Source organism: Lolium rigidum, chromosome 5 (genome assembly GCF_022539505.1).
Source record: "Lolium rigidum isolate FL_2022 chromosome 5, APGP_CSIRO_Lrig_0.1, whole genome shotgun sequence".
Classification (NCBI taxonomy): Eukaryota; Viridiplantae; Streptophyta; class Magnoliopsida; order Poales; family Poaceae; genus Lolium; species Lolium rigidum.
This window is the reverse complement of record NC_061512.1, coordinates 267,209,443-267,234,817: the sequence shown is the minus strand read 5'-3', so window position 1 is coordinate 267,234,817 and position 25,375 is coordinate 267,209,443. Positions and strand designations below refer to the sequence as shown.

The following is a 25,375-nucleotide window of genomic DNA, read 5'->3' as shown; positions in this document are numbered from 1 at the left end:
AAGGGGTAGGTGGAGCTTTAATCCGTAGATTATGCGGCCACCCATGTAGGAAAAAGTATCCATCGCCGCAGTCTCCAATCGTGTGCAGACCTTCATAAAGAGGTCGCGGTTCTCCATTCAATGAAGATGTGGCCACAAACGGAGAATACCGGTACATCTGTAGATTACCTGCAAGATAGAACAATTTTTATCATTAAAAATCTTGTCATTTCTACATAGCCATAGCACCTAGATAACCGCCAGTGCACCCACCCTAAGAAGCAATCTAAACCTTGAATCGATACCATGAAGCCAATTTCCTAAGATATTGGCAACACTAGTCGGAGGATAAAGGTTGGAAGCTACTTGGATGATCAACCATATAGATCCAGTGAACCGACATTCGAAGAATAAGTGTTTGATAGTTTCGTCGTGGTGGCATAAAACACACCGAGTACTTCCATGCCAATTGCACTTAACAAGATTGTCTTTGGTGAGAATAACCCCACGACGAAGATACCATCCATTTTTATTTTTTAATGGTCTCATCTTCCAAATTTTCTTATTATTATCAAGTGGTACATCATATTGGAGGATCGCTTTGTACATGAGATCTACCGAGAAGGTGCCATTGGCGTGTAGGTTCCAAAAAAAATCGTCAAGTTCGGGTGATAGTTGAATATCCTCCGGACGAAGTAGTAAGGTATTCCATGCAACTAGCCTCTCGCCCAATCAAATCCGGTCTAAACGTCACATCCGGAGGTGAGGTAGCCATTACCGTAGCAATGGTATCACTTTCGCGACGAACAATACTATAAAAAGCAGGATACTATTCGCTTAGAAGGGCGTTGTCTAACCAAATGTCCTCCCAAAACCGTATATGTGCTCCATTATTGATGGAAAAAATACCATGGAGAAAGAAGAATTTCTTCGAAGCCATGAGACCAACCCAAAAAATGTGAATCCCCTAGTTTCCAAACCACTTGGGATAACGCCTTCGAACCGATATACTTTCGACTTAGAATAGTTTGCCAAACCCCGTCATCGGTAAGAAGTTTAAACATCCATTTACCTAGTATAAGGTTGTGTTCTTGACCTCAAGGTCATGAACTCCAAGCCCACCTTGATCTCTGGGTCTACAGACTATACTCCATTTACTAGTCGACATTTCTTTTTCTCGCTGTCCTCTTGCCAAAAGAATTTGGATCGATAATAATCGAGTTTGTGCAAGACTCTTTTTGATTAAAGAAAGAAATATATTATATATAGTACCATGTTTGGTCAATACTGAATTAATGAGTACCCGTTTTCCTCCGAGGAACAACAATTTATGTTTCCAACTACTGAGACAAACAACTTTTGAAGTCTTTCTTCCACTATTTTCCATTCAGCATTTAAGTGTTCGATAATGAATCGGAATCCTCAAATATCAAACAGGAAATTGGCATTTCCCACAACCAAGCAACTCTGCATAAAGAGTTGCATTATCTTGAGCATCACCGAAACAAAACAATTCACTTTTATGAAAATTAACCTTTAGACCCGAAAGCTGCTCGAACGCCGCCAAAATCAATTTGAGGTAGCGAGCTTTTTCAAGATCACGATCCATAAACATAATTGGAATTGTATCGTCGGCATATTAAGAAATGATAAACCACCATCTACCAGACGTGGAATCACTCCTTCAATCTGACCATCAGCCTTAGCATGCTCGATCAATATAGCAAGCATATATGCCACAATGTTAAACAACATTGGCGATAACGGATCGCCTTGACTGATGGCCACACTTCCTTCGGATACGAAATCATTGATCAGAGCACGTCACTCACCACTCACTCACGAGAGAAGTCTTTCGTCGTCCTAAGTGTTTGAGGCTGGAAGAAAAACCATTTAACTTTATCATAAACTTTCTCAAGATCTAACTTTAATATAAATTCATGTAATTTCTTAACTGAGCCCTGGACACGCTCCTTTTAGAAAGGAAATACGATTGTGTGTCGCGCACATTGGTTGGTCAGTAGTCACTTGCTGTCATCGTCTCCCCTCCCCTTTTTTTTCTTCTTCTTGTTCCATGTGTCACTCTGTCTCTCATGACCTGGCCTGGTCTCCATTTCCATTTAATATTAGTACTCTGTAGTTGTATTTAGCTCTAATCGGATGGACTATTTCTTCTACTCGAACTCAGACTTTTGTACTCCAACAACTAAATCTCTCACACAGACACAGATGCAGCGCTCGGATCCGATCGCCACAGGAAGAGGAAGTACCCAAGGAATATCCTCCCGATCCCGACTCGTCGCGCTCGCGCTCGCGCAGCACCTGCTCGGCGCAATTCCCGACCCAGCGGCAGCGGCCGCGGTGGCCGGCCGGCTGGCATGTCGCTCGCGTGCGGGCTGCCGCTGCTGGAGTGCGTCTACTGCCTGGGCTGCGCGCGCTGGGCGGTCAAGCGCTGCCTCCACACCGGTGACCGCGACAGCGCCACCTGGGGCCATGCCGCCGCCGCCGACTTCGCCCCCGTCCCCCGCATGTGCCGCATCATCATGGCCAACTACGACGACCCTTCCTCCCCGACCCCGACCCCGCCCCTCCTCTCCCCTACCGTCGACCCGGCCAACATCGTCCGCCGCCGCACCTACGCCCACACGCGCGGCCGGGTCACGCCCTACCTCGTCTACCTCGACCACGCGCACGCCGACATCGTGCTCGCGCTCCGGGGCCTCAACCTCGGCCGCGAGTCTGACTACGCGCTGCTCCTAGACAACCGCCTAGGCAAGCGACGCTTCGACGGCGGATACGTCCACAACGGCCTACTCCGCGCCGCAGGCTGGGTGCTCGACAAGGAGTGCGACCTGCTACGGGACCTCCTCCACCGCTACCCCGACTACACGCTCACCTTCACGGGACACTCCCTAGGCGCAGGGGTCGCCGCCATGCTCACCATGGTCGTCGTCCTCAACCTAGACAAGCTAGGGGTATGCCGCTCAAGGACCAGGTGCTATGCCGTGGCCCCAGCCAGGTGTATGTCGCTCAACCTTGCAGTCAGATACGCAGACGTCATCAACTCCGTCGTCCTACAGGTCGTCATACATGTTCTACTGCCTGAAATTGTTCATTCCACTTTGCAAATTCAGTACTCCGTCTGAATTTTTTTCGTCATGTGCTACTACTGTCATACCGCATACAGCTTGCTGCCGCTTCCAAACGATATAGGTTAAATCTAATTCAGCATAAAGTTTCTAGGATAGAACGTTGAGGTGTGAAGCTCAACATAGTTCTTCTTCTTATTGACAGGATGATTTCTTGCCTCGGACTGCTACTCCTTTAGAAGATATTTTCAAGTCTATTCTCTGGTACGCACATGGCGCCATTGCTCTTTATTCTATTTTCATACTCACCGCTCTTCTGTTAGATATAGTATGATTCTACTACCACACACACCTTTACATTATGTGATTTTAGTTGCAAGTGTATCAGTTGAAACTTGAAAATTTAGCATGTCATAAACTCACGATTCATTATAATTCTTGAATTAGTTACCTCTGTTGCCTATTCTAGGCCTTCAAAGTAAGAATTAGCAACTATATCTCTCTCCCTGGGGATACAGTGATTCAACTGGCACTAGCTGCTGTGATGTAGTAGAATTTGCATTGTTATCTAGGTAATTATTTTCTTGTTTCTGGGGTCTATGATCTTTTTTTCTTTCTAATTACTGGTTTATGTTAGTTATCATATCGAGTATGTTGAATGCAATGTGACTATTTTCTTCCAGCTTTATGGGTTGAAGCAATTTTAAAATTGGACCATCTTCTCTTGGGCAGTCTGCCATGTCTCCTATGTTTGAGATGTTTGAAGGATACATGCATACCTGAAGATGCTCTGTTGAAAGATCCAAGGAGGCTCTATGCACCAGGTCGGATATATCACATTGTGGAAAGGAAAAGTTTCAGGTACCCTCTGTTCTTAATAACTGTATAAAACTACTCAAAGGATCTGAAATATAACATTGTTCCAGAGCAAACACTAAGTACCACTCATATGTTCCTAGTGTTACAAAAAAAAGTGAATGGGGTAATGGCAGAGGTTCTCACAAATTTCACTAGTAGAAATAATGTAGCTGATTGGTGTCAAGGATTCATCTGCATCCCTGGTATCCTATGAGAACCTTCACAATAATTTATGCCCATTGATCTGTAAGAACATAGTCCACCCATTAGACACTATTGATGGCATGGCTCATGGTACTGTTTAATATTACTAAAACAATTTAACATGCTACTGCTTTCTTCAGATTTTTCTCAGTCAGAATACTACCATTTTCCTAATGGAAACTTCCAATATTGTCATAAAAAACTTTGTTGGTGAAACCCACGCAGGTGTGGGAGATATCCACCGGTGGTCAAAACAGCTGTGCCGGTGGATGGTCGATTTGAGCATGTAGTTCTTTCCTGCAACGCCACGATGGATCATGCCATTATTTGGATCGAGCGGGAAGGCCAGAAAGCTTTGGATGTAAGTCTTGTGCTTGTGCATAAAACAGAATATGTTGTGCCGCTATTTCATAAAGGAAAGCAAAAATAAAATCCTGTTATACCAAATTGTAGTTTTGATGTTCTGCCACTTACAAATATGCAATCTAGCACTCACTGTTTCAAGCGGTGCATGCCATCTAGACAAACACCTCATGTAGCGGAGCAGATACTATCCCTTCTTGAACTTAAGTCTGAGACCTTTGTGTAAGTGTAATGCAGAATAGCAGCCTCCTCCAACTTGGTTTTACTAAATGAAGAGATAAACAGATGGCTAAGTAATCTAGTAGAATTTTCCTAGAAACTGACACTAGAGAGAAAAGAAAAACTTCACAAATATAGATATCTACCATCATACTTTGGGGTTTTCATGGAATAAATTTAGATATGCTCCTGGGCCCTTGCGGCTGATTTCCCATCACCATAAGTGAGGAAGTAGTTTGGATTACCCCGTGTTGCCTCTTTGTAGAGGCCAAAGTATTTTTATCCTTCGGAAGATGATCGTAGTTCTTCTTAAACATGGAAACCTGCACTTACACAAACATGGTACTATAAGTATGTTTGTATTTTCATCTGTGGTAAGTTATAGCTTAGCTGGAGTCAAGCTGTGCACAGCCTAGAGTATCTGTAGAGTGTAGATCTGTCAAAATGTAAGATTTGCTGAAGCATCTAGTAAGGTGGAAAAACTTTGTTCAGAATTAAGATAGAGGCAGCACACATCATGCAATGTCTGTAGTAATTTATTGCAATGTTCATATGCCCTTGCACATACACAGCTGATGCTGGAGAAGGAGAACGCGATGTCAGTGCCATCGGACCAGCAAATGGAGCGGGACGAGACGGTGCAGCGGGAACATGTGGAGGAGCATAAGGCGGCGCTGCGCAGGGCTGCCACACTGTCGGTGTCAGGGATCGCCTCGGCGTACGGTACATTTGGTGGTACATGGCCTGAGAGGAGTGAGAGCTTCCCACTATCAGGCTCGAAGCAGCCGCGGGTGAGCTGGGACGACCTCATAGAGCAGGTGTTCGAAAAAGATGAGGATGGCCAGATTGTGCTGCGTAGCTCCTCTCCCTCTTCCTGATGCAAACCATGTAAAGTTTCTTCGTTTTTGTTTTCTTGGCCTAAACATACTGTGTTGTAAATTCTTTTTGTAGTATCTTGTTTATTCTTTGCACATGGTATTTCTGTTCTTCGTTGAATTTGTACTTGCATCTCCTTGTGATACAGATGTGGTGTGAAATGTACAGGGACAAAAAATTCCTTATTTCCAGTTGAAGTATGTATTAATGTATATAACAGGAGACAAAAAAAATACATTATACCTTGTGCTACATGTAATAAGTCCAATCTCACCATGTCTAAACAAATCATCAATGCTCGAAAAGATAGGAGATTTTAAATCAAATTCCATTATTTGTATATAACATCCCAACAGCTTTGAACGATGAGATCCCTCCATCAACAAGAAATACATGACATGCATATCAGTAACAAAAGCAATGCTTCTAATCTGCATCGGTAGAGTGAACAACATCACCTAGAACATAGGTAAGCAGATGTCCTCGGTCTTTTACAAAGGCTATGACCCAATGCTTGTGGTGTCAGCCATTTGGCAAGTATATGCAAAAAATATGATTTACATCATGGAGAGACATTGTTTGGTTCAGTGCTCAAATATATTCCGGTAATACTGCCTATAACAAAAATGGCATATGTGGTTCCCGATGAGCCATAAAGCCCTAGCCAATCAGAATGTCTTGTATATATATGCATGTAACACTAACAATCTACGCCTGCAAGTCGAGAACTGCTTCACCTGCGAAGAACACCAAAAGAAACTGTAAACATGGCAGTATATATACAGGAGGTAAACTGGGGCGCCGCTGTGACAAGAGATCTGTTGATCCTACCGTGCATCCTCTTAACGAAACGCTCGAACTCCATAAAATTGGGTCTCTCAAAGAGGACGCTGCACAGCCTAAGGTAGGTGAATCCAAACAGATGACGTCCATCTGGATCGTTCCGTGGCTTGGCATTCTCCAAAGTTTTGTTGTAGCCATCTCTGTCGTAGCAAGGCAGAGCATTCTCACTAGCCACTTGTATCCCAGCATCCCAGGCTGCATTTAGCACCTGAAAACGATATATGTTAACAGATGAAACACTGACATACTATCAAGATAGCTGTTCTTAAGTAAACAGCAGGATCCAATTGAACACAAGATGTACTAAACCAGTTGTTTGTATTGCTGTCAGATATGTTTGCTTACCAGATTAGCACTCTAAGCTGCCACTATGAAAATGTGAAAGAGAATGATGAGCAATGGCTATAATTACAGGAGGTCACATACCTGCCATACCAGGCCTTCTGGATCTGCTAAGGCCTCAGGGAATACCTCATGTTGATCCATAGTGCGCAATTCAACGCATGTGAAGTTGAGAGCTGCACCATGTTTTTTCAACACTTGAGCAATTGGAGCATAGCCATCACGGTTACATGGGTTATAAAACCCAGCAGTCAGCTCAGCAGCATGACTAGCAGTTTTGTACCACCAGTGTATGCCTGATACCTGTTCATGTCACAAGAGTGAATGAGAACAAGTCTACTAAGATCAACATCCCAAAACTGGAACAAAAGCCCCCAAATACAGCCTCCAAAAAACTGGAAACGGGTACATAACATATACTTTGTGAGCTAACAACGATCTATAACTGACCTTGACAGCAATAGCTGAACCTTCAAAAGCCAACCTGGCTAGCATTAGTACGCGGTCTGCATGATCCAGCAACACCTGGGAGTACCAGTTGAGGAAAAAGCGGCCATAATAGCTATCATAATCCCCTCCATCACAGAAAAAACCAGTATTGTTTGGTTCAGAATTATAATGGCCTGCGTTGTCTGGTGATCTTGCCCATATGGTGTGTCCCCGTGCTTCTGCAGCCCTCCTAAGATTTTTCTGCAAGTACCTGTCATAGCACTGGAAGGAAAAAAAAAAAAAACATCCAGGTACATTAGATGATATATCGCATGGATTGTGGATGCCAACATTTAAGTAGATACTGAACCCTGCAGAGCAAGATGAAGAGAGGAGACGAAAGAAAGGTTTACCTGAAATTCTCCAATGCCAGGGTATTTCCAGCCATGGTTTGCTGCGTAGGACGGATAGCGTAACTCTCCACAAGCCCCTAGCCCAACCTCGATTTCCGAGATGATCCCATCCTCAAAATAGTCATCGAATTCAACTCGGAAGCTTCTCATGAAGTCAAAGTAGACCTGCATCATTGACCCTTACATAATTAATTAGTGGGAATGAGAAGACATACTATAACCTTGATACTAGCTAGTTTGGATAAGAGTAGAATAAGAGTACCTCCACTGCCGTTCTGCCCTGCAGAACTCTTTCTTTGTCGATGCCCCACGAAAGGCACTCGGTGTTGCGCCTGCCTTCCCTGTCGGTGAAGTAGATATCCGGATTGCTCTTCCCGATCTCTCTCACCCAGTCCGGGAGAGGGATGGACACGTCGTCCCCGACGTTGCCTCCGCACTCGTGGAAGGACATGACCACCTAAGTGTAGCGAGCGAGCAGAAGAGGGAAATCAGCCTGTGTGCTAGGCTAGGCTGAGTCTGGTAAAAGGAAAACAGAGGAGGTGACTTGCCTGCAGCTTTAGCTTGAGCTCCCTGATGATGTGGAAGAGTCTCCTGTATCCTGTCCAGTTGTAGTGGTGCGGCCTTTGCGCCTCGACGTTCCCCCACCAGCAGTCGACCATGACCCCGTCCACCCCCGCTGCCTTGAGCACCCGCAGCTGCCCCACCAGCGCGTCCGCGTCCACCACCTCGCCCTCCAGGCTCACCACGTTCAGCTGCCAACAACAGAGAACACCCTTATTCCTTGGTCCATGAGGACGGGACCTAGCTAGTGGCAGCTAGGTGGGCAAGAACAGATCGAGATGGTAGGCTTACCGGGAGCATGACGTATACGGGCACGTAGGGCGTTCCGGCGAAGTCCCGCTCGGGGGGCGCGGCGGCGCCACGGCCGGCGCAGGGCACGTGGCGAGGCCGGTCCCGTCCATGGCGATGGCGTTGTCGTCGTCTTCTGCTTCGTCTCTGGGGACGGGCACGGCGAGCAGCGGCGACGCTGCGCCCTCTGCTGGCACGGCGCGCGGGGGCGCGAGGAAGGCGTACCCGGCGCGGCGCGAGATGGGGCGCGCGGCGAGCGGGGAGACGACGGCGACGCGTACGGGCGCGGCGGAGGACGAGACGGGGATCGGCGGCGCGGCGGCGGCGAGCATCGTCTGCGGGATGCGGGGCAGCACGGGAGGATGAGGAGGAGTTAGCATGGGATCTGGGAGGTGGAGAATGGAGATGAGGGAGGAGGAAGAAGAGGGGAGGGTGGCGGTGGAGCGTGTCCTCGGGAGGCGGGAACGGAAACAACCCCCTTCCCCTTGTGATCCCGACCATGGACGCACGGCCACCAAAATTCATTCCTCCTCCTTAAATAAATAAACCCCGTAAACAAAATACTAGTAATAATTCCGAAATACTAGTAGTAAGTATTTATTATATTTTTTAAATAAATAAATAAATGAGGTACAGTAGGAGTAATATTCACGCAAAGCGACATCAGATCTACTATTACCATTTATGACGCCATAAATAAATATAAGGGTACCCTAAATATAAACACAGGTACGGTGCTCACTCACTCACTGATTAGCTGAGCTGGCTCCGCAGTTGACTGGCTGGTACCTGGGAGTGGGAGGATGGGAAGGTGGTTCCGTCGGGGAGGACGACCCAGCCGGCCTCCCTCGCCAGCGCCGCCACAACCTCGTTGATGTCCGCGCGCACGCGGAGCCTGTAGTTGCCGTGACGCCGCAGCCCCGCCAGGATCCGACCCGTCACCGCGCGCCGACGACGCTCACGCACCTTGGTCCGCTCCTTCTCCTCCCGACCCCTCCGCCCACGCCGCCCCCTCCCCGGATGGTGCTCCTCTGGCCCAGCCTCGCCGGCGGCAGCCACCAAGTAGTCGTCCTCTTCATCAGAATCCTCCTCCTCCTCCTCCTCCTCCTTGATGATCCCCATCATCATCAACTCCTCGTCCCCGCCCGGATCCACACGCAGCATCCCTCGCCTCGGCCTCGGATCGTCCCCGCCCCGCCGCCGTACTGCCTGCCTCAAGAAGAAGGGGAAGAGGAATGTACCCACGCACGCCCGCGCGCGCTAGGGTTTCGCACGCGCGTGTTATGGTGCGGGGAGCGTGCCGACACGTGTGGCGAGGCCGACGGACGGCCAGGATGGCACGCCCATGCGACCTTTGCTTCTTCCTTCCTCGCGGATTTGGCACAGCACAATCTTCCATTGCCACAAAGATAGATGATGATGAGCAACCTCCTCTTGGGCGTATTTGCAAAGCACCAGGACAAGGACGAGCAGCAGCAGCCAACTGCTTTCATCTGCAAACAACAACTGTATGTATTGCTGGAACTAGGAACAGAGCAGGCATTCATGTACTGTAGTAATTCTTGTTTTTGCTACAGTATTCAAATTCACATAGTATATCCATCTGAGTGCCTGCCTGAATTGCTCTGTGGAACACAACATTACAAGCCATCATACCATTCATGTTAATTGCTCACTCAAACATTGGATGTAAACTCAGTGCCTGAATAATCGTCACCTTATTCACCCACTACAAGACATTCTCCACATAACCAAAAGCTCTCAACAACTGGATCCTCAGATTTCTCAACAACAATGGAATGTACATATTCCCAAAAGCTACAACACTACTGCTGGAAGTAGGAACACAACACGCAAAAACATACTATGTAATTCTCTTTTTCTTTGCAAATACACACATATCCATCTAAGTTATACATCACATCAGGAACATTCACGATTCTGATTCAACATGCACATCACTGACACAAATAATATTCACTGGACCCTCAAAATATCAAACAATTGCAAAACTTTCACCTGATAAGAACAAAAACAATTGCTGGTGGAACTAGGAACAGTACAGGCAACAGGTAGCATATGTAATTCTCATCTTCGATGCAAATAGACATATATCCATCTTCTGAGTTATACATCCACATCAGTACGTATACTATCCAGTTCCCCCATTTCCTTTCCAATATATATATATACAGTTTTTTTGTGAGCTCTAGAGATACATTTCATGTACATAACACAACCTACAGCGGCATAGGATTAGGACGGATAATAAGCCCTCCTGATCGCTATGCCAAATCATCCAACCCAATAATACACCTGTGTCATCTGTGCTGTGCTAGTAGTGCAGGAGAGAGACCAATCAAATGTACATGATCCTCATCCTCTCCTACAAGAAGAGATCGTCGGCAATGCCCACCGCCGTCGACGGGGGCGCGTCGTCCTCCTCCTCCTCCATCTCTGGCTCAGGCTCAGCGCCAAACTCAGCAGAGTCATCGACGGCGGCAAGGTTTTTGAGGTCGACCACGGACAGCTCGTCGAGCTGCTTCACCACGAGGTCTGCGGCGCTGAGCTCGTAGACAGGGTGCCTGCTGGCCACGGCGACGCACTTCATGCGGGCGTCATGGGCAGCCTCCACTGCCGAGTTGGAGTTTCCGAACACGATGCACCGCTCGGGGATGAAGCGCAGCAGCTGCGCGGTGTAGAGGAACAGCTCCGGGTCAGGCTTGCCCCGGTAGACGTCTTCGGCGGCCACCACGGCAGCAAAGAAGCCCCGTGCGCCGACCGCCTCGATGGCCTCCTCGACCACCTTGCGGGGGCGTGTGGAGGCCACGGCGAGCGGGATCTTGTAGTTGGCCAGCGTGCTCATGAACTCCCGTGACCCGTCCCTCATCTGGTGGACCGTGCCACCGAGGGCGCGCTGGATCTCCTCTTTTCTTGAAGCCAATCTTCTGAGCTCGGCGGGGTCCCGGGACCAGCAGAGCACCTCAGCGATGGCGTGCTCCGTCTTCATCCCTTCAAGTCTCTTGAGCACAAATGCAAGAGGAGGCGACTTGCCCTCTTCTTCTGCGAGGCTTAGCCACGCCTGCTTCTCAAATTTGGTGTCGTCCTCCACGATCACCCCCTCCCACTCGAAGATGACGCCGAGCCAGCCGCAGCCCATGCGCTCGAGCCGCAGCAGCGGGTTGTGCAGGCTCGGGTCGTCTGCCCGGTTCCTCGGTGGCCACGACGACGGCATCGTGGGAGCCGCCCCAAGATCTTCATCCCCAAAGCCAAAGTCGTCGCTGGTGTCGCCGTCCCCTGGGATCCCCCTGTACTCCCTATGGGGGCTGCTCGCCTCCTTGGTCACCCCGACCGCCAGCGCCCGGACAGGCCAGCCTGCGAGACGCTGAGCCGCCTTCGGTGGGGACGGCTGCCGGGCAACGAGCCGCCGGCCTGAGAAGCACGTGGCCAGGGGGCGGCAGTTGACGACGTGGCCATGGTGGCCCTTGGGGCGGTGGTCGAACAGGTGGTGCGCGATGAAGGAGGTGCTCGTCGCGCTGACCGTGTCCACCATCATCATGGCTGGATCCGCCGCCCCGCCCACCTACCGACCGGTCGATCGAAAAGAAGAGCCGAGATCCCTCCCCTGAGCCGGCCGCACAAATTGCTCTCCAATCAGCAGCGGTTTGCTCTCTTGGCGCAAGCTGCAAGAAGAACAAGGACAGAATCGCTCAGAACCAATCCAACAAAGAAGACGGAAAGAAATCAAGAACAGGGAATTATAAGAAGCGAGAACAAACAGAGCAAGCGACCAATCCAGAACAGGACGAGCACCTAATTAATAATCCTAATCGACGGGAAGCCAACAGAGCATCAGCTAACAAAAACTGAAATCGTTCGACCGATTCTCATCTATAACCTCTCAGGAAGAAGAGACAGCGCCAAATTCCATATTGGATTGGATTGGATTCGATTCGATTCGTCCCGGCCGGAGCGGAGCGGAGCGGAGCGGAGGGAAAGCAAGCGAGCCGAGGACAGGATAAGGGAGAAGGTGGAGGAGGCAAGCACCGTACCTGAGACGGCGGGGCGGCGAGGTATCTTGGGGAAGCTGCCAACCAACCTCGTCTCGTCTCGTCTAGCTTCTCCTTCCTTCCTTCTCTCCTCTCCTCTCCTCTTTTCGTCCACGCGATGGATTTTTCTTTGCTATTTTTATCGGCAACCGCTCGCCGTCGTCGTGGAGGAGGAAGCCGAGACGAATCCCCTTCCGATGCGCCACACGTGGCTTCTTACTAACCGTCAGATGGGATTCGGGGAAACGTGAGGTGGAGCTGCCGCCTCCCTCCAGCGCCCTTGGAATTAAATTACGTGGCGGTTTCGTATCTGGCTTTTTTTTATGATACAGTAATGTCTGGCTATTATTGCCCAAAGCATCGACAGATTACTAATCAAGTGATGTGTCCTAAACTATTCTTTTGGAGTATCCTCTTTGCGAGAGCTAGATAACCTTAATTTATGTCCAATATCGTCCAAAGGATCATTGTTCTACAAGTATAATGACATGGAGGTAAGTTCACCATCCATTCCAGTTTAACAATACGCCTTAATCAAGGATCAAAGAGAACACAGCATGAGAATTCACAACTGAGATTTCGCAACAAAAAAGAGAATTCACAACTGAGACCGCAAACCAAGCTTCCCATTCATTCAAAACAGTCATCATCCAAAACGCCTCTATAACCAGCAACAGTGCAGCACCACATAACCTATAGGTTTCAATTACGAGAAAGAGCAAATGATGAACTAAGATCATAGCAGTCTCAGATTCTCAGGCTACAAAAGGCAGTCTGGCAACATCACGGTTTATTATCATCATCATCATCGCAAAATGAGACACAGGTCCATGTGCAGTAAGTAAAACCATGCTGAAACTGATAGGCAGACCATCATCCGCACGTCCCTTCAGTCGACGACCTCTTCTGTCTTCTTGGGCTCCTTGGACAGGAGATACCAGCCCAGGGCGCTCAGGCCAGCGACGGTGCCCGCCAGGACGGCATAGTTCCTGTTCTTGTCGGTCGACACGCCAGTGGATGTGGACGCCGTCGGGCCAGCGCCTCCAGCCTTCACGTCGCTTGCTGCAGAGCTTGGGGTAGATGGAGCTTGCTCTCCTGTGCTGGGGCCCTGAAACCATGTACAGCTCTTGTCAGTTTCACAACCCACGCAGAACATATAGAGTGTATTTCGACTCAGGGAGTCAAAGCATAAATGTGCTTCATGCGTATAATTTTTTGCACAAGGATGCTAATTTGCAGTATACAACTTATGGAAGTAAAGCATCAACAGCCACTATCCAGTTCAGTTGGTCAAGAAACTGAAGGGACCCTACAACAATTTACAGATCTTGCCAGTTGGATGCCATACACAGGACATATGTAGCGTATTTCAAATTATAGGATATTAAAATCATACTCACTCTGTTCCCTTTCAATTGACTCTGATTTAGTACAAAATCAATTAAAAGCGAAGGGAGGGAGTACATATCAGTTGACATACATAAGTTTGTGTACAAGAATGCAAATTTGCTGTACACGACATCACCAAGTGAGAAAACTTGCAGAAAAATAACATCCACAACCACTGTCCATCAGTGGTACAATAATTTACAGCTCTTGTAAGTTTCATGATGCACACAGAACATATATAGTGTATTCCAACTTAGGAAGTTCGAACATACATATCAGTAGGGCATACAAGTAATAAACAGCTCATGTAAGTTTTCACGACCAACGCATATCATAATGTATTTCAATTTCGGAAGCTAAAGCATAAATATACATTGGGTGTATACAGTTTGGTGCACAAGGATACTAATTTATTGCACACAACATCACGAGATGAGAAGAACTATGGAAATAAAACATCAACAGCTATTGCACAGTTCAGAGGTTCAAGAAATTGTATGTTTGCATACCTTGCGTGCGAGCTTCTCTAGCTTCTCTTGTTCCATTTTCTGCAGAAAGGTCATCAGGCATGTTAGTATAGCTTATAACAGAGTAAGAAGCAGGAAAACTGGTGATTCTGGGAGAGTTTGTAAAGCCCACCAGATAAAGAAAACATCTATCTGTATAACTGTAACAACTGGATGTCCTAACTAATTTCAAAGCATTCATAATTGATTTTCTTCTTTGACGAGCCTCTTTGAAAACCACAGGTACTGTGATATATATAATAGCTATATATCATATGAACATAGTACCATCTAAGCTATATCACCGTTGAGTACAAGGTTCCAGACTTCAAGTGAAAGCGGCTAATAAGGTAACAGATCCACTTCAATGACTCCATCAGAACTAACAAAATTTCAATGTTTTTTGGGATTGGCGGAGACCAAACAAAACATATAAAGCATAAAACAACTAGAAAATGGCCAAGATAACTACCTGTTGAGTTAACACAAACCACAGCAGAAACTATAGTCCAACTGGACCAGAAATGAAGAAAAACGGTTTACATAATGGGAAACATGGTACACTCTGACAGCATTGCAATAACCATGGCACGTTTATCCTGAATCGAGGATAACAGATCATAACACCACAAATTAAGCGGTATAAATAATTATATAAGATGAACATAGTACTGTCCAAGCAATATCACTGTTGAGCAAAAACATTTTATGGTTCAAGACTTCCAAGTAAAAGCAAGATATCAGATCCAGTCCAATGATCCTATATGTTCAGGCATGCCAAAGTGTAGCAGCAGCATGTTGTATCTAAGCACCTATTGGTGTCCTTAAGAAAGAATGAAACACAAATATTTTCTGGCAGATTTTATGAGACTAAACAAAAGGTAAACTGACATGGGAGGAGTCCGTTAAGAGAGATCTAAAGGTTTGGAATATCGACAAAGATTTAGCCATGGATAGGGGTGCGTGGAAGTTAGCTATCCACGTTCCGGAACCATGACTTGGCTTCGAGATCTTATGGGTTTCAACTCTAGCCTACCCCAACTTGTTTGGGACTGAAAGGCTTGGTTGTTGTTGTTGTTGTTGTGAAACAAAAGGTAAACTGCCATGGCTGCTATTTTTCTACTCACCACAAACTTAACTACGATTTAGTCATCTAATTATACATTCATGTACCGAACAATAAAATGATTAAGATAATTGATGAGTTCACAAGAGCCATAGCTAAGATCATAGTCTAACTGTACCACACAATGGAAAAAAAAAGATTCATGGAGCAGGAACAGCAGGTCATGATGAACAAGAAAAATCATAGCTAAAAATTCAGAGTTCAGTGGCAGATTTGCAGACATCCTGAATTCCACTACAACACCACTGGAGCAGCTATCACATCAATAAGGATAACTAAGCAACCAACCATACATCAGTAATGGAATGTCGTTAACTAAAGCAAGCACAGCTTCTCAGCCAAAGTTCAACGGCATGACAAGTGCAGACATGAACACAGCAACTGCAAAACATATTCTATTATCCATCTAGGTGAACAGCAAGTTACTCTGAATCACTAGCTACTACAATGTTTATACACCATAAATAGCTGGTACAATCTATCCTCTTCCTGCAGCTACACAGCAACAGTACAGACAAAAAAAAATTACAGTCCAACTGGAGCAGAAAGAAGAAAAGGTTCAGGTAACAGGTCACATAGTGGCAAAATCCTACACCCTGAACACGAACAGAAGATTTGCATAATCACAGAAACCTGACAGCAACACATAATTGCCAGTGCTAACTATACTATTTGCACTTCCATCTGTATAAACAAAACTCAAACCCAATTCCAAACCACCTGGGGTCCCACATTCCCACAACCATTTAACTGAAGTTGGAATAGGAAAAGACATGAACAACTAAAATCAGTACAGTTGCAGGTTTTGCAAAGTTGAACAATTCTCCCGACAACACCACCAGAAAAGATATCACATCAGTGTGCATAACTGAGCTACCGAGTATACATCAGCCACAGGCTGCCGTTAACTAAAGCAAGCACAGGTCAACCAGGCAGGCAGCCTAAGCTCCAAGGTATCAGTGTTTTAAAGATCCAAGCTCTGTGACAACAATACTAAATGATCCTAGAAGATTCTAGAAGCAAACATACTCGACAACCAGAGACGGCATTGCACTAACCATATCTCAAATTCTGAACCACATAGGAACCAACAAGGCCAATGGCATGGCGATGCGCATATCAACACCCCTGCTACTGTAAGAATTTACATCCTGTTATTCGACCAGGTGCACTGGGCGCAGCACGTTACTCCCCAAATCACGAACTAGCACACAGTGCACACTGTTTACAGACCACCAAACAGCACAATACTTCCTTGCCCCTGGAACAGTCCTAGAGCAATACAACCGGTAAAAACTGCTCAGCAACCGAGAATAAGATCACCACGGGCGCGCTGATCCTACAGGGAGACCGCCCCTAGAACCCTAGAGTGTGGGATTCGCGGAACCAGCGGGCCTAATAGCGAAACCCGAACATCGCATCCGCAGCGCTCGCAGGAATCGTCGTCTGGAAACCCTAGAGGGGGTGAGGAAGGGGGAGCGGGAGCGGGGGTTATACCTTGATGTAGACGTTCTCGGCGGCCTTCTCCTCCTCGCTGAGCATCTTCCCGCCGGAGGACCGGAACCTGCTCAGCATGAACCTCGCCGTCGGGGTCCTCGACGCCGCCGCCCTCGCCGCCGCCATCGCCATCGCCGCCGGAAACCCTAGGAGACGGTGGCTCTCTTTCTCTCTGTGTGTGTCGATCCCCTTCCGGTCTCTCTCTCTCTCTGGAAATGGGAAGAAGGTGAGAAGAGAGAGAATATGAGTAGACCCACACCCACCGTCTGTGCTGTTTTGTGTTCCCCCCCCTTGGAGATATACATATTATGTTTAACTTTTTATTCCTGTTCTTTTTTCACTTCAGCACATTCCATCTACCTCCGCTCCAAGAAAGAATCTTCCACGTCGGTAAAAGCACTGTCGAATACAAAATTCTTTTACATTCAGAGAACCAAATCGAATACTCACATGTTCTTTTATTATGACGAAACTGTATCGAGCATCTATTTAAACTGAGATGAATAATATATCCTACAGTTTTGAAACAAATTTTATCAGAGTAGACAATTCAAGTACTACCTCTATTCCTAAAGGATGTCGCAAGTTTGTTTAAATTTAGATATACCTAAAGGATGTCGCAAGTTTGTTTAAATTTAGATATACCTAAAGTATATCTAAATTTAGATAAATTCTCAACATCTTTTTACAGATATAAGGAGTACAACACATGTGTCAAGAATTCGAAGAATTCAGATGTGTTTGGTCAAATTACTGAACTTTGGCCTGTTGAGTTTCTGCGTGTATCTGAACTTAGAAGTATCAACTGATCGACGTGCCTAAACCAAGCGGTACAGATAAGCAGCTAATAATCTTATCAATTCACCGAAACATATGAAAAGGATGAGAATTTCACATCACGCAAGCCATCCATGCATTCAAAAGGGCCGCATCCAAAACAGCTCTTTAACCCAAAAGTGCAGCATCATCATACCAACTACTCCACATGTTTCAACTACCGAGAGCAAACCAAGAACCACTACGGATCATCTCATCCCAGACCAGGTTTCTAGTCAAAGGTAGCTACAGATATCAGTTCGGCAACATCAAAACTCGTCATCATCATCATCGCAACCAAGGCGCAAGGTCAATGTGCAGTAAAGTAACCAAGACTCCATTCAGTCGAGGACTTCCCCCGTCTTCTTGGGCTCCTTCGCCAGGAGGAACCAGCCCAGGGCGCTCAGGCCAGCGAGGGTTCCCGCCAGGATGGCGTAGTTCCTGTTCTTGTTGGTTGACACGCCAGCAGATGTGGATGCCGTCGGGCCGGTGCCGCCTCCAGCCTTCATGTCGCTCGCTGTGGAGCTTGGGGTAGCCGGAGCTTGCTCTCCTGTGCTGGGGCCCTGGAAGAATTTACAGATCCAGTGAGTTCCCCCCCACACACAGAACATATAGAGAGGGTTTCAAACTAGGAAGCTAAATATACAGATCTGTTGGACAGAATGTAATTTTGTGCAAGCATGCTAATTTGCTGTACAGATTTGTTGTGTACTTTCAACTAGGAAGTTCAATTTGAAATCTACGCGTATTCATGAATTTACTGTGCTGGGACCATACAAGAATTTACAGCTCCTATAAGTATTCATGACACGCAACACAGCATATACACTGTATTTCAACTTAGGAAGTTAAGACATGCGTATCCATTGAACAGATATAACTTTGTGCAGAACCATGTTAATTTGCTGGACACGACGTGTCAACAAGAGAACAGTTATGGAAGTAAAACACCAGGAACCACCGTCCAGTTCAGTGGTTCCAGAAACAGTATGTTTGCATACGTAGTTAGCTTGAACTTAGTAAGCAAAAACAGACCATATCCATTGGACGAAATGTAATTTTGTGCAAGGACCATACTAATTTGCTGTACAGGCACATAACATATAAGGAAGTTAAAGCATAAATATCTACCGTGTTGGGACCCTACAAGAATTTATAGCTCTTATAATCACTCATGGCACACATAGCACATATTTGCCCATGTCCGGAATCAACTGACTCATATTTGTGTAGATCCGCATGTATCTATACAGTAAAACGCGTATATATACATGCAAATCTAGACAACTGTGAGTCTCAATCCAGACGGAGGGAGTACATTGTATTTCCACTTATGAAGTTAAAACATGATCCATTAGACAGATAACTTTGCAGAAGCATGGTTATTTGCTGGACACGACATCATGACAAGAGAGGACTTATGGAAATAAAACATCAACAGACACTGCCCATTTCAGTGGTTCACGAAACTGTATATTGGCATACCTTACGTGCGAGCTTCTGCAGCTTCTCTTGTTCCATTTTCTGCAGAAAAAGTTCAGGACGCATGTTAGTAAGTTGTATTAACAGAGCTTTAACAATAACAGAGACCAACATATGTCGATAGTATGGCTTATATCAGAGGCAGAAACAGGAAAAAAAATGGTGCCTCTGGAACAATTTATAAAGTCAATAGGGTGCAATTTTACATCTATTTATGCAGCTGTTATCACTGGATGTCCTGACAAATTTCAAGTTCTTATAGTTGAATCTCTACTTTGGATGAGCCTAGTGCTTCATTCGTTAACTGTCCAATCATGATTCTGATGAGTATAACATGTTATGGTCCAAGACTTCTAAGTAAAAGTTGCTAACAAGATGGTTGCCGCTTAGTATAACATGCTATGGTCCAAAACTTCAAAGTAAAAGCTGCTAGCAAGGTAACGGAACCGATTCGATGATCCATGGTTAAGACATGCTTATGTGAAGCAATGGAGTGCTGCATCTAAAAACATGTTTCATACAAATATTTGCAGAAAGAAAAGATATATCAATGTTTCTGGGGGGATTTCAGGAGACTAGATAGAAATATACAAAAACAAAAAACAAGAACTTGCATATTAGTGGAATTTGGCTATCCAACAAAAACATAGCTACCATTCAGTCATCTAATTACAATTCTCATCATGAATATTCCCATCCGTTCGGAATTAATTGACTCACATTTGCCTAGGTTCACATGTATCTACACACTAAAACACGTCTAGAACTCTAGATGCATGCGAACCTATGCACATGTGGGTCAGTTAATTCTGGACGGAAGGGGTAATATAAATGAAAAAAATAACCGATGCGTTCACCAGAGCCATAGCAAAAATTACCCAACTGGACCAAAAAAATGAAGAGAAAAAGGTTCAGGGAACAGGTCACATCATGGCAAAAAAATCCAACACTCAAGATACAATAATAAAAGGGTCACATGCTGAAAAAAACCCAACACTTGCACCTGTATAACAGAAAAACAGTCCCAGGTTCAAAATCAACTAAAAATTTAGATCACATCGATAAAGTAGTGCATCTAGGCAGGTTTTCTACTCATGTTTTGCAGAAAGAAAGATTTATCACTTCAGGAGACTAAATAAAAATGCATAAAATCTAAAAATAACTTGGATGGTGGTAGAATTTGGCTACCCACCAAAAACATAGCTGCCATTTAGTCACCTAATTACCACATTCACTTAATGAGCAACAGAAATGAACGGGGTAATTGATGAGTTCACAGGGGCCATAGCAAAATATTATAGTCCAACTGGACCACAAAACAAAAGAATAAAGGATCAGGGAGGTCACATAGTGGCAAAATCCAATACCTGACACACTAATACAAGGTTCATATAATCAGAAACACCAAACACCAGCATACAGTTGCAAGTTCCTAATAGTATTATTTGCATTTCCATCTGTATAACCAAAAAATCAATCCCCGGTTCCAGAACATCCAAAATCTCACATCACAGCAACCATCGCAAACTAAAGCTCCATTCGTAAAACAAATATGGGGAACAAATTAACTTAGTTCAGTGGCAAGTTGAGGAAGATCGCCAATTCCCCCCACAACACCACCAGAACATCAATGAGCACAATGTAAGAGCAACCAACCATACATCAGAGACAGGCTGCAAAGCGCTGGTACAACCTGTCGTCTTCCTGTAACTACGTGGCAGCAGTTGAATCAATAGAAATTTCCTAGCATCTAGGTAGCATGAGCACGCAGGTCATATGGGCAGATTTGCCTCCATATAGAAAACAAAAGCTCATATGGGCTCCATTTCGAGAACAAAAGCTTATAGAGGCGGAAAACATCAAACAGCATATTCACCTGTGGGAAGAAGATCACCACATATTCTTCCTGGAACTGAGCTACAACAATAGAACCGAGAAAAAATATGCCCAGCATCTGGGAAGAAGATCACCACGAGGACGCCGATCCTACAGGCAGACCGCACCAAAAACCCTAGAGTTTTTGGGAGAATCGCGGGACCAAGTAAACGAACCGGGAGACCTACACGACGGATTCGCATCGCATCCACGACTCGTTCTCGCAGGAATCGCCATCTCGAAACCATAAGCCATAACAGAAGGGGAGTAAGGTGGAGGCGCTGGAGCGGGAGCGGTAGCGGGAGCGGTGGTGTATACCTTGATGTAGACGGTCTCGGCGGCCTTCTCCTCCTCGCCCAGCACCTTGCCGCCGGACCGGAACCTGCTCTGCAGGAACCTCGCCGCCGCCGACCTCGCCGGGGTCCTCGACACCGCAGACCTCGCCGCCACCATCGCCATCGCCGCCGGAAACCCTAGGAGACGGTGGCTCTCTCGCTCGCTTCGATCCCCTTCCAGACTCTTCCCCGCTCTCTCTCTCTCTCTCTGGAAATGCGAAGCAAGTTGGAGCCTTGGGGGCGCGGAAAGGAATATTATATTAGTAGTACACTGGGTCTGTACTGTTTACATTTACGCCCCTCGCGATAGTTAACTTTTTCTTTTTTCTTTTTCGCTGGGCATTTCGCTCCAAGAAAGAATCTTCTACAGCGGTCGGTAGGTCCCACCGCTCGCCTCGTCGCCCCATAGAAATTCAAGTTCGAAATTCAAAGGACCTTCTACAATTCAAGAGTAGACTACCAAGTCCAACGCCGTCTACGACAAGATGAAGAAGCGTAAATTGAGTGTCATTTGCGTTGTTGCCTTGCTGGTTTGGTACCAACACGAGAGAGGAGATCAAGAATATATTGTCGTTGAGAAAGAAATAGACCGGAAGAATCACGAAGAACCGCAATGCCCAAAAAAAAGATGAAGAAGACCAAGATCAATCATAGAAAACTTAAATCGGAGAAGAGTGATAATGTGATCTAAGAAATTTCGAGAAGATAACAATATCATCGACATAAAGAAGCAAGTAGGAGATCGGAAATACAAAACTGATCCTGATCTCATCTGCTCCTCCAAAATGAGCGATCCCTACACATGCAGTGGGACCAGATCATCTGCTACTTGTGCATTTGGGCATTCTAGGCGAGATTGATTCAACCAATAGGTTTACCCATAGTTCATGTACGTATACAGATTCAAAAAGGGGGAGACCTACCAGAGTTTTCATAGTTTAGTGAATCTCAAAGGGGCTAGCGCGTTCGATTCACGCTCTTCGTGAAGGGACCGGCACGGGGTTGTCGGCGCTTATATTTGGCTCAAAACCACGCCGACGCTTTTTGGGGTACGCCGGTGTGAGTCCAAAAACCACGCCGACCCTCAAATAGCTAGCGGGGCAACCGATGGAGATGCTCTACGAACTTTTAGGGAAGCAATTGTAAACAACCGTGACACATCTTAAGGAATGAATGAATGGTCTTCTTTGATGGCAACCAACATATCCATGGGATACAACGTGTTATATGGCAACATGTTTTCATATTGCTGCAAATGAAGAATGTTTGTATAACTTATAGATGGACGAAGCTCTTGCAGCAAAGATCCTCCCTCTTTAGCACTCTCCGGATCACCCGTAGATCGACATCGTGGATCATGATTTGAAGCAGAGCATGATGCCACCTCCGGGGGTTGGGGTAAGGTGGTGGGGAAATACCTACCGGCGTCGACTGCTGCAACATCGGTCGGCGACTGCTCGGGGCGTGCCATCCCATCGCCTGCACTCCATATGTTGTGATCCCTTCTCGATTGCTTTTGGGTATTACTTTTTTTTGCTTTGCTGCGAGGAACGACTAGCTTGTTTTAATGGAGCAAACAAGGGAGAGAAGGAGAGGGAACTCCCTAACAATGATCCAACACCTAGGAAATCGGAGGCTGGGTGGATTGTAGCCTTCGGAGGATCCTCATCACAGTCCTTGTCTATATATGCACTTGGGCATGTACAATTGTAGAGAAGGCATGCCTTCCCTTACCCCGCCATATTAGCTAGAGAAGGCATTAGATGTAAGTCATACAATGCATTATCTCTTACTGCCACCTCTAGCAATTAATATTAATAATTAAATTTTGGTAGAAAATTTATTGCTAAGGGAAAATATATGTGATACAATGGAGAAATAGTCTCCCCTTATTTTGTAAGAGATGATCCCTTAGCTAAGAGAAGACAGTCTTCTCTCTCTTCATTCTCTCTCCTCCAACTAAGCAAAAATCTGACGTGGCATACCCATAGCAGCTCCTTTTACATGCGCATCCTAATACACACAATAATATTTGTATAACTAAAAAAGCAATCATTAAAATACAGATCAAATATAATCACTTGTTAAGTTCAGCAACGCCTTCCTACTAAGTACATCTCTTAAACGAAACTAGTCTATATTTCAGATTGTTCGTACAAATATCTCAGGGGATGGGATTAGTCCGCGTATTGCCGGTCGCTCGTCTCGTCGACATGATCGCACCCACCATTGCATATTTTCAGGAGAGCCGGCGCCATCATCTGGGCGATGAGGGAACACACCCAGCGGCCTTCATAGGTGTAGAAGACGAAGCCGTGGTTGCTATCGTCAAAGGCGGGTCGTGACTTGTCGGAGAAGTTCGGTGTCACGGCGCCGTGATCGGTCTCGCCGCTAGATATTGGCAGTGGAGAATTGGCTGTCGCCGGGACGATGAAGGAAGACACCCAGCGACCATCGCGGTTGGTGAAGAAGAAGCCGCTGTCGGCCGGCTCCATGTGTGATTTGATTGGGACGCGGCAGCGGTGGCTGCGTTTTTTCTGCTGCTGGCGGCGGCTGGCTGACTGGCTTTGATCGATCTGGTGGCAATATATATATGTAGCAATCGAGATTGAGTCCCTAATCGAGTCCCAGTAGTACCATACCAAACCAAGCGTGCGTTCCAATGGGCCGGCCCTCGATTATGTTTGTATGCTGGTCGTTTTAACATAGCATCGACTAGTAGGCATTTAGATTTATTTCTCTTCCATTTTCTGAATCTGTGAACCATTTTTTGAATTTGAACTATTTATTTTTTGGAACAATTTTACAATCATTTTTTGAATTTGAACTAGTTTATATTTTTAGAACAATTTTACCGGTTGAACCATTTTTGAATTTGTACCATCTTTTTACTTTGGAACCATTTTACCCGTTGAACCATATTTAAAATCTAAAACTTTATTTATTTGTGAACCATTTTAAAATATAAATGCCTTTTGAATTAACGAATAATTTTTTTAAACTGAATATTTTTTTATCATGTGTGTGCATTTGGACGATGGGAACTGCATTGTAATGTCGTAATGGTCGATATTTTCACACTTTTTTGCATGGCTAAGGTTTCTTCAAGCGAGCGGGAGTAGCCCTACGCAGGGGCGAATTTACCTTGTAGGCATCGATAGGCTCAAGCACACCCTCCAATTTGAGCATAAGTTCGGCAAATAAACGTGCCCATGCCATATATGATGTTGAGAGCTGCAAATTTTGGTAGCGAGATAGACAAATAGCTAAATGTTTTGTGTGTGGGGGGGTGGGGGGGGTGGGGTGGGGGGTCGTCAAAGTAGCATGGGCGGTAATGGAATGTGTGGTCGACGTCCAAGTATATTGCATTCTAGAGGTGGAAAGATGGTATGCATGCCACACACATAGCTTCAGATTATCAGATATAGGAGGAGCACATCCTTGTGTGGATGCAATCGTACGATCATGCAAGCTACATACTTGACCTTTCAAGTCAAACAAAAATTGGTAAGTCTGTGTATTTAGATCTCGGAAACGAAACTCCATGTATTTACTACCGCTTGGAATCGGCCCAAGGAAATTTGTGTACACTAGGACTATATAATATCTGACTAGGGTGGATATTAGGGAAACAGCTGTCATATTTGGCAAAGGTTATGAGTTACCCCACAAATAATACGGGGAAGAGTAAATAGTATTTATCCTTACTGAACTCTAAAATATTTTTTAAAATGTCTTTCAATAGGTTACGATCATAAGGATTACATCGTCTTAAATAATATAGTAGAAAAATTCGAAAACAAATAATATACTGTAGTAGACTGCTACCACTATGA

General features: G+C 45.7%; 5 protein-coding genes across 7 annotated transcripts; 1 reads left to right on the top strand and 4 right to left on the bottom strand.

Moving 5' to 3' along the window:
- Positions 1–2,357: 2,357 nt before the first annotated feature.
- LOC124652426 lies at positions 2,358–5,753 on the top strand. The gene is made up of 5 exons (XM_047191435.1): positions 2,358–3,059; positions 3,274–3,332; positions 3,801–3,929; positions 4,356–4,491; positions 5,285–5,753. Exons 1-5 carry the CDS (start codon positions 2,358–2,360, stop codon positions 5,588–5,590), a joined length of 1,332 nt encoding a protein of 443 aa, XP_047047391.1. The 3' UTR covers positions 5,591–5,753.
- A 142-nt stretch (positions 5,754–5,895) lies between these two features.
- Positions 5,896–9,628, bottom strand: LOC124657646 (beta-amylase 2, chloroplastic-like). Its single transcript, XM_047196163.1, is given in 10 exon segments — positions 5,896–6,325; positions 6,420–6,639; positions 6,858–7,076; positions 7,224–7,484; positions 7,616–7,780; positions 7,878–8,072; positions 8,164–8,367; positions 8,468–8,526; positions 8,529–8,849; positions 9,244–9,628. Coding segments are annotated over 10 exon segments (2,058 nt in total). The 3' UTR covers positions 5,896–6,296.
- Positions 9,629–10,537: 909 nt separating this feature from the next.
- LOC124653045 (5-amino-6-(5-phospho-D-ribitylamino)uracil phosphatase, chloroplastic-like) lies at positions 10,538–12,662 on the bottom strand. Of its 3 annotated transcripts, none has more exons than XM_047192099.1 (2): positions 12,517–12,662; positions 10,538–12,147 (listed from the first exon to the last, which is right to left on the bottom strand). In XM_047192099.1, exon 2 carries the CDS (start codon positions 12,021–12,023, stop codon positions 10,851–10,853), a length of 1,173 nt encoding a protein of 390 aa, XP_047048055.1. In that variant the 5' UTR covers positions 12,024–12,147; positions 12,517–12,662; the 3' UTR covers positions 10,538–10,850. The 3 variants fall into 3 exon arrangements, with proteins under 3 accessions (XP_047048055.1, XP_047048057.1, XP_047048056.1); XM_047192101.1 differs by lacking the exon at positions 12,517–12,662 and adding an exon at positions 12,278–12,503; XM_047192100.1 differs by lacking the exon at positions 12,517–12,662 and adding an exon at positions 12,363–12,503.
- A 456-nt stretch (positions 12,663–13,118) lies between these two features.
- On the bottom strand, positions 13,119–17,282 carry LOC124651957 (uncharacterized protein At2g27730, mitochondrial-like). The gene is made up of 3 exons (XM_047190976.1): positions 17,032–17,282; positions 14,412–14,450; positions 13,119–13,621 (listed from the first exon to the last, which is right to left on the bottom strand). The coding sequence occupies exons 1-3, from the start codon at positions 17,161–17,163 to the stop codon at positions 13,403–13,405; spliced, it is 390 nt and encodes a 129-aa protein (XP_047046932.1). The 5' UTR covers positions 17,164–17,282; the 3' UTR covers positions 13,119–13,402.
- A 638-nt stretch (positions 17,283–17,920) lies between these two features.
- On the bottom strand, positions 17,921–21,769 carry LOC124651956 (uncharacterized protein At2g27730, mitochondrial-like). The gene is made up of 3 exons (XM_047190974.1): positions 21,523–21,769; positions 19,333–19,371; positions 17,921–18,410 (listed from the first exon to the last, which is right to left on the bottom strand). The coding sequence occupies exons 1-3, from the start codon at positions 21,661–21,663 to the stop codon at positions 18,189–18,191; spliced, it is 402 nt and encodes a 133-aa protein (XP_047046930.1). The 5' UTR covers positions 21,664–21,769; the 3' UTR covers positions 17,921–18,188.
- Between the last annotated feature and the right edge of the window lie 3,606 nt (positions 21,770–25,375).

Coding starts and splice junctions, on each gene's coding strand:
- LOC124653045 (XM_047192099.1), bottom strand. CDS start 12,023: ATGATGATGGTGGACACGGTCAGCGCGACGAGCACCTCCTTCATCGCG.
- LOC124652426 (XM_047191435.1), top strand. CDS start 2,358: ATGTCGCTCGCGTGCGGGCTGCCGCTGCTGGAGTGCGTCTACTGCCTG. Junction 3,060..3,273: donor TCAACTCCGTCGTCCTACAG/GTCGTCATACAT, acceptor TCTTATTGACAG/GATGATTTCTTGCCTCGGAC. Junction 4,492..5,284: donor AAGGCCAGAAAGCTTTGGAT/GTAAGTCTTGTG, acceptor GCACATACACAG/CTGATGCTGGAGAAGGAGAA.
- LOC124651956 (XM_047190974.1), bottom strand. CDS start 21,663: ATGGCGATGGTGGCGGCGAGGTCTGCGGTGTCGAGGACCCCGGCGAGG. Junction 19,372..21,522: donor CCGAGACCGTCTACATCAAG/GTATACACCACC, acceptor CTTTTTCTGCAG/AAAATGGAACAAGAGAAGCT. Junction 18,411..19,332: donor TGCAGAAGCTCGCACGTAAG/GTATGCCAATAT, acceptor AAATTCTTCCAG/GGCCCCAGCACAGGAGAGCA.
- LOC124651957 (XM_047190976.1), bottom strand. CDS start 17,163: ATGGCGATGGCGGCGGCGAGGGCGGCGGCGTCGAGGACCCCGACGGCG. Junction 14,451..17,031: donor CCGAGAACGTCTACATCAAG/GTATAACCCCCG, acceptor ACCTTTCTGCAG/AAAATGGAACAAGAGAAGCT. Junction 13,622..14,411: donor TAGAGAAGCTCGCACGCAAG/GTATGCAAACAT, acceptor ACATGGTTTCAG/GGCCCCAGCACAGGAGAGCA.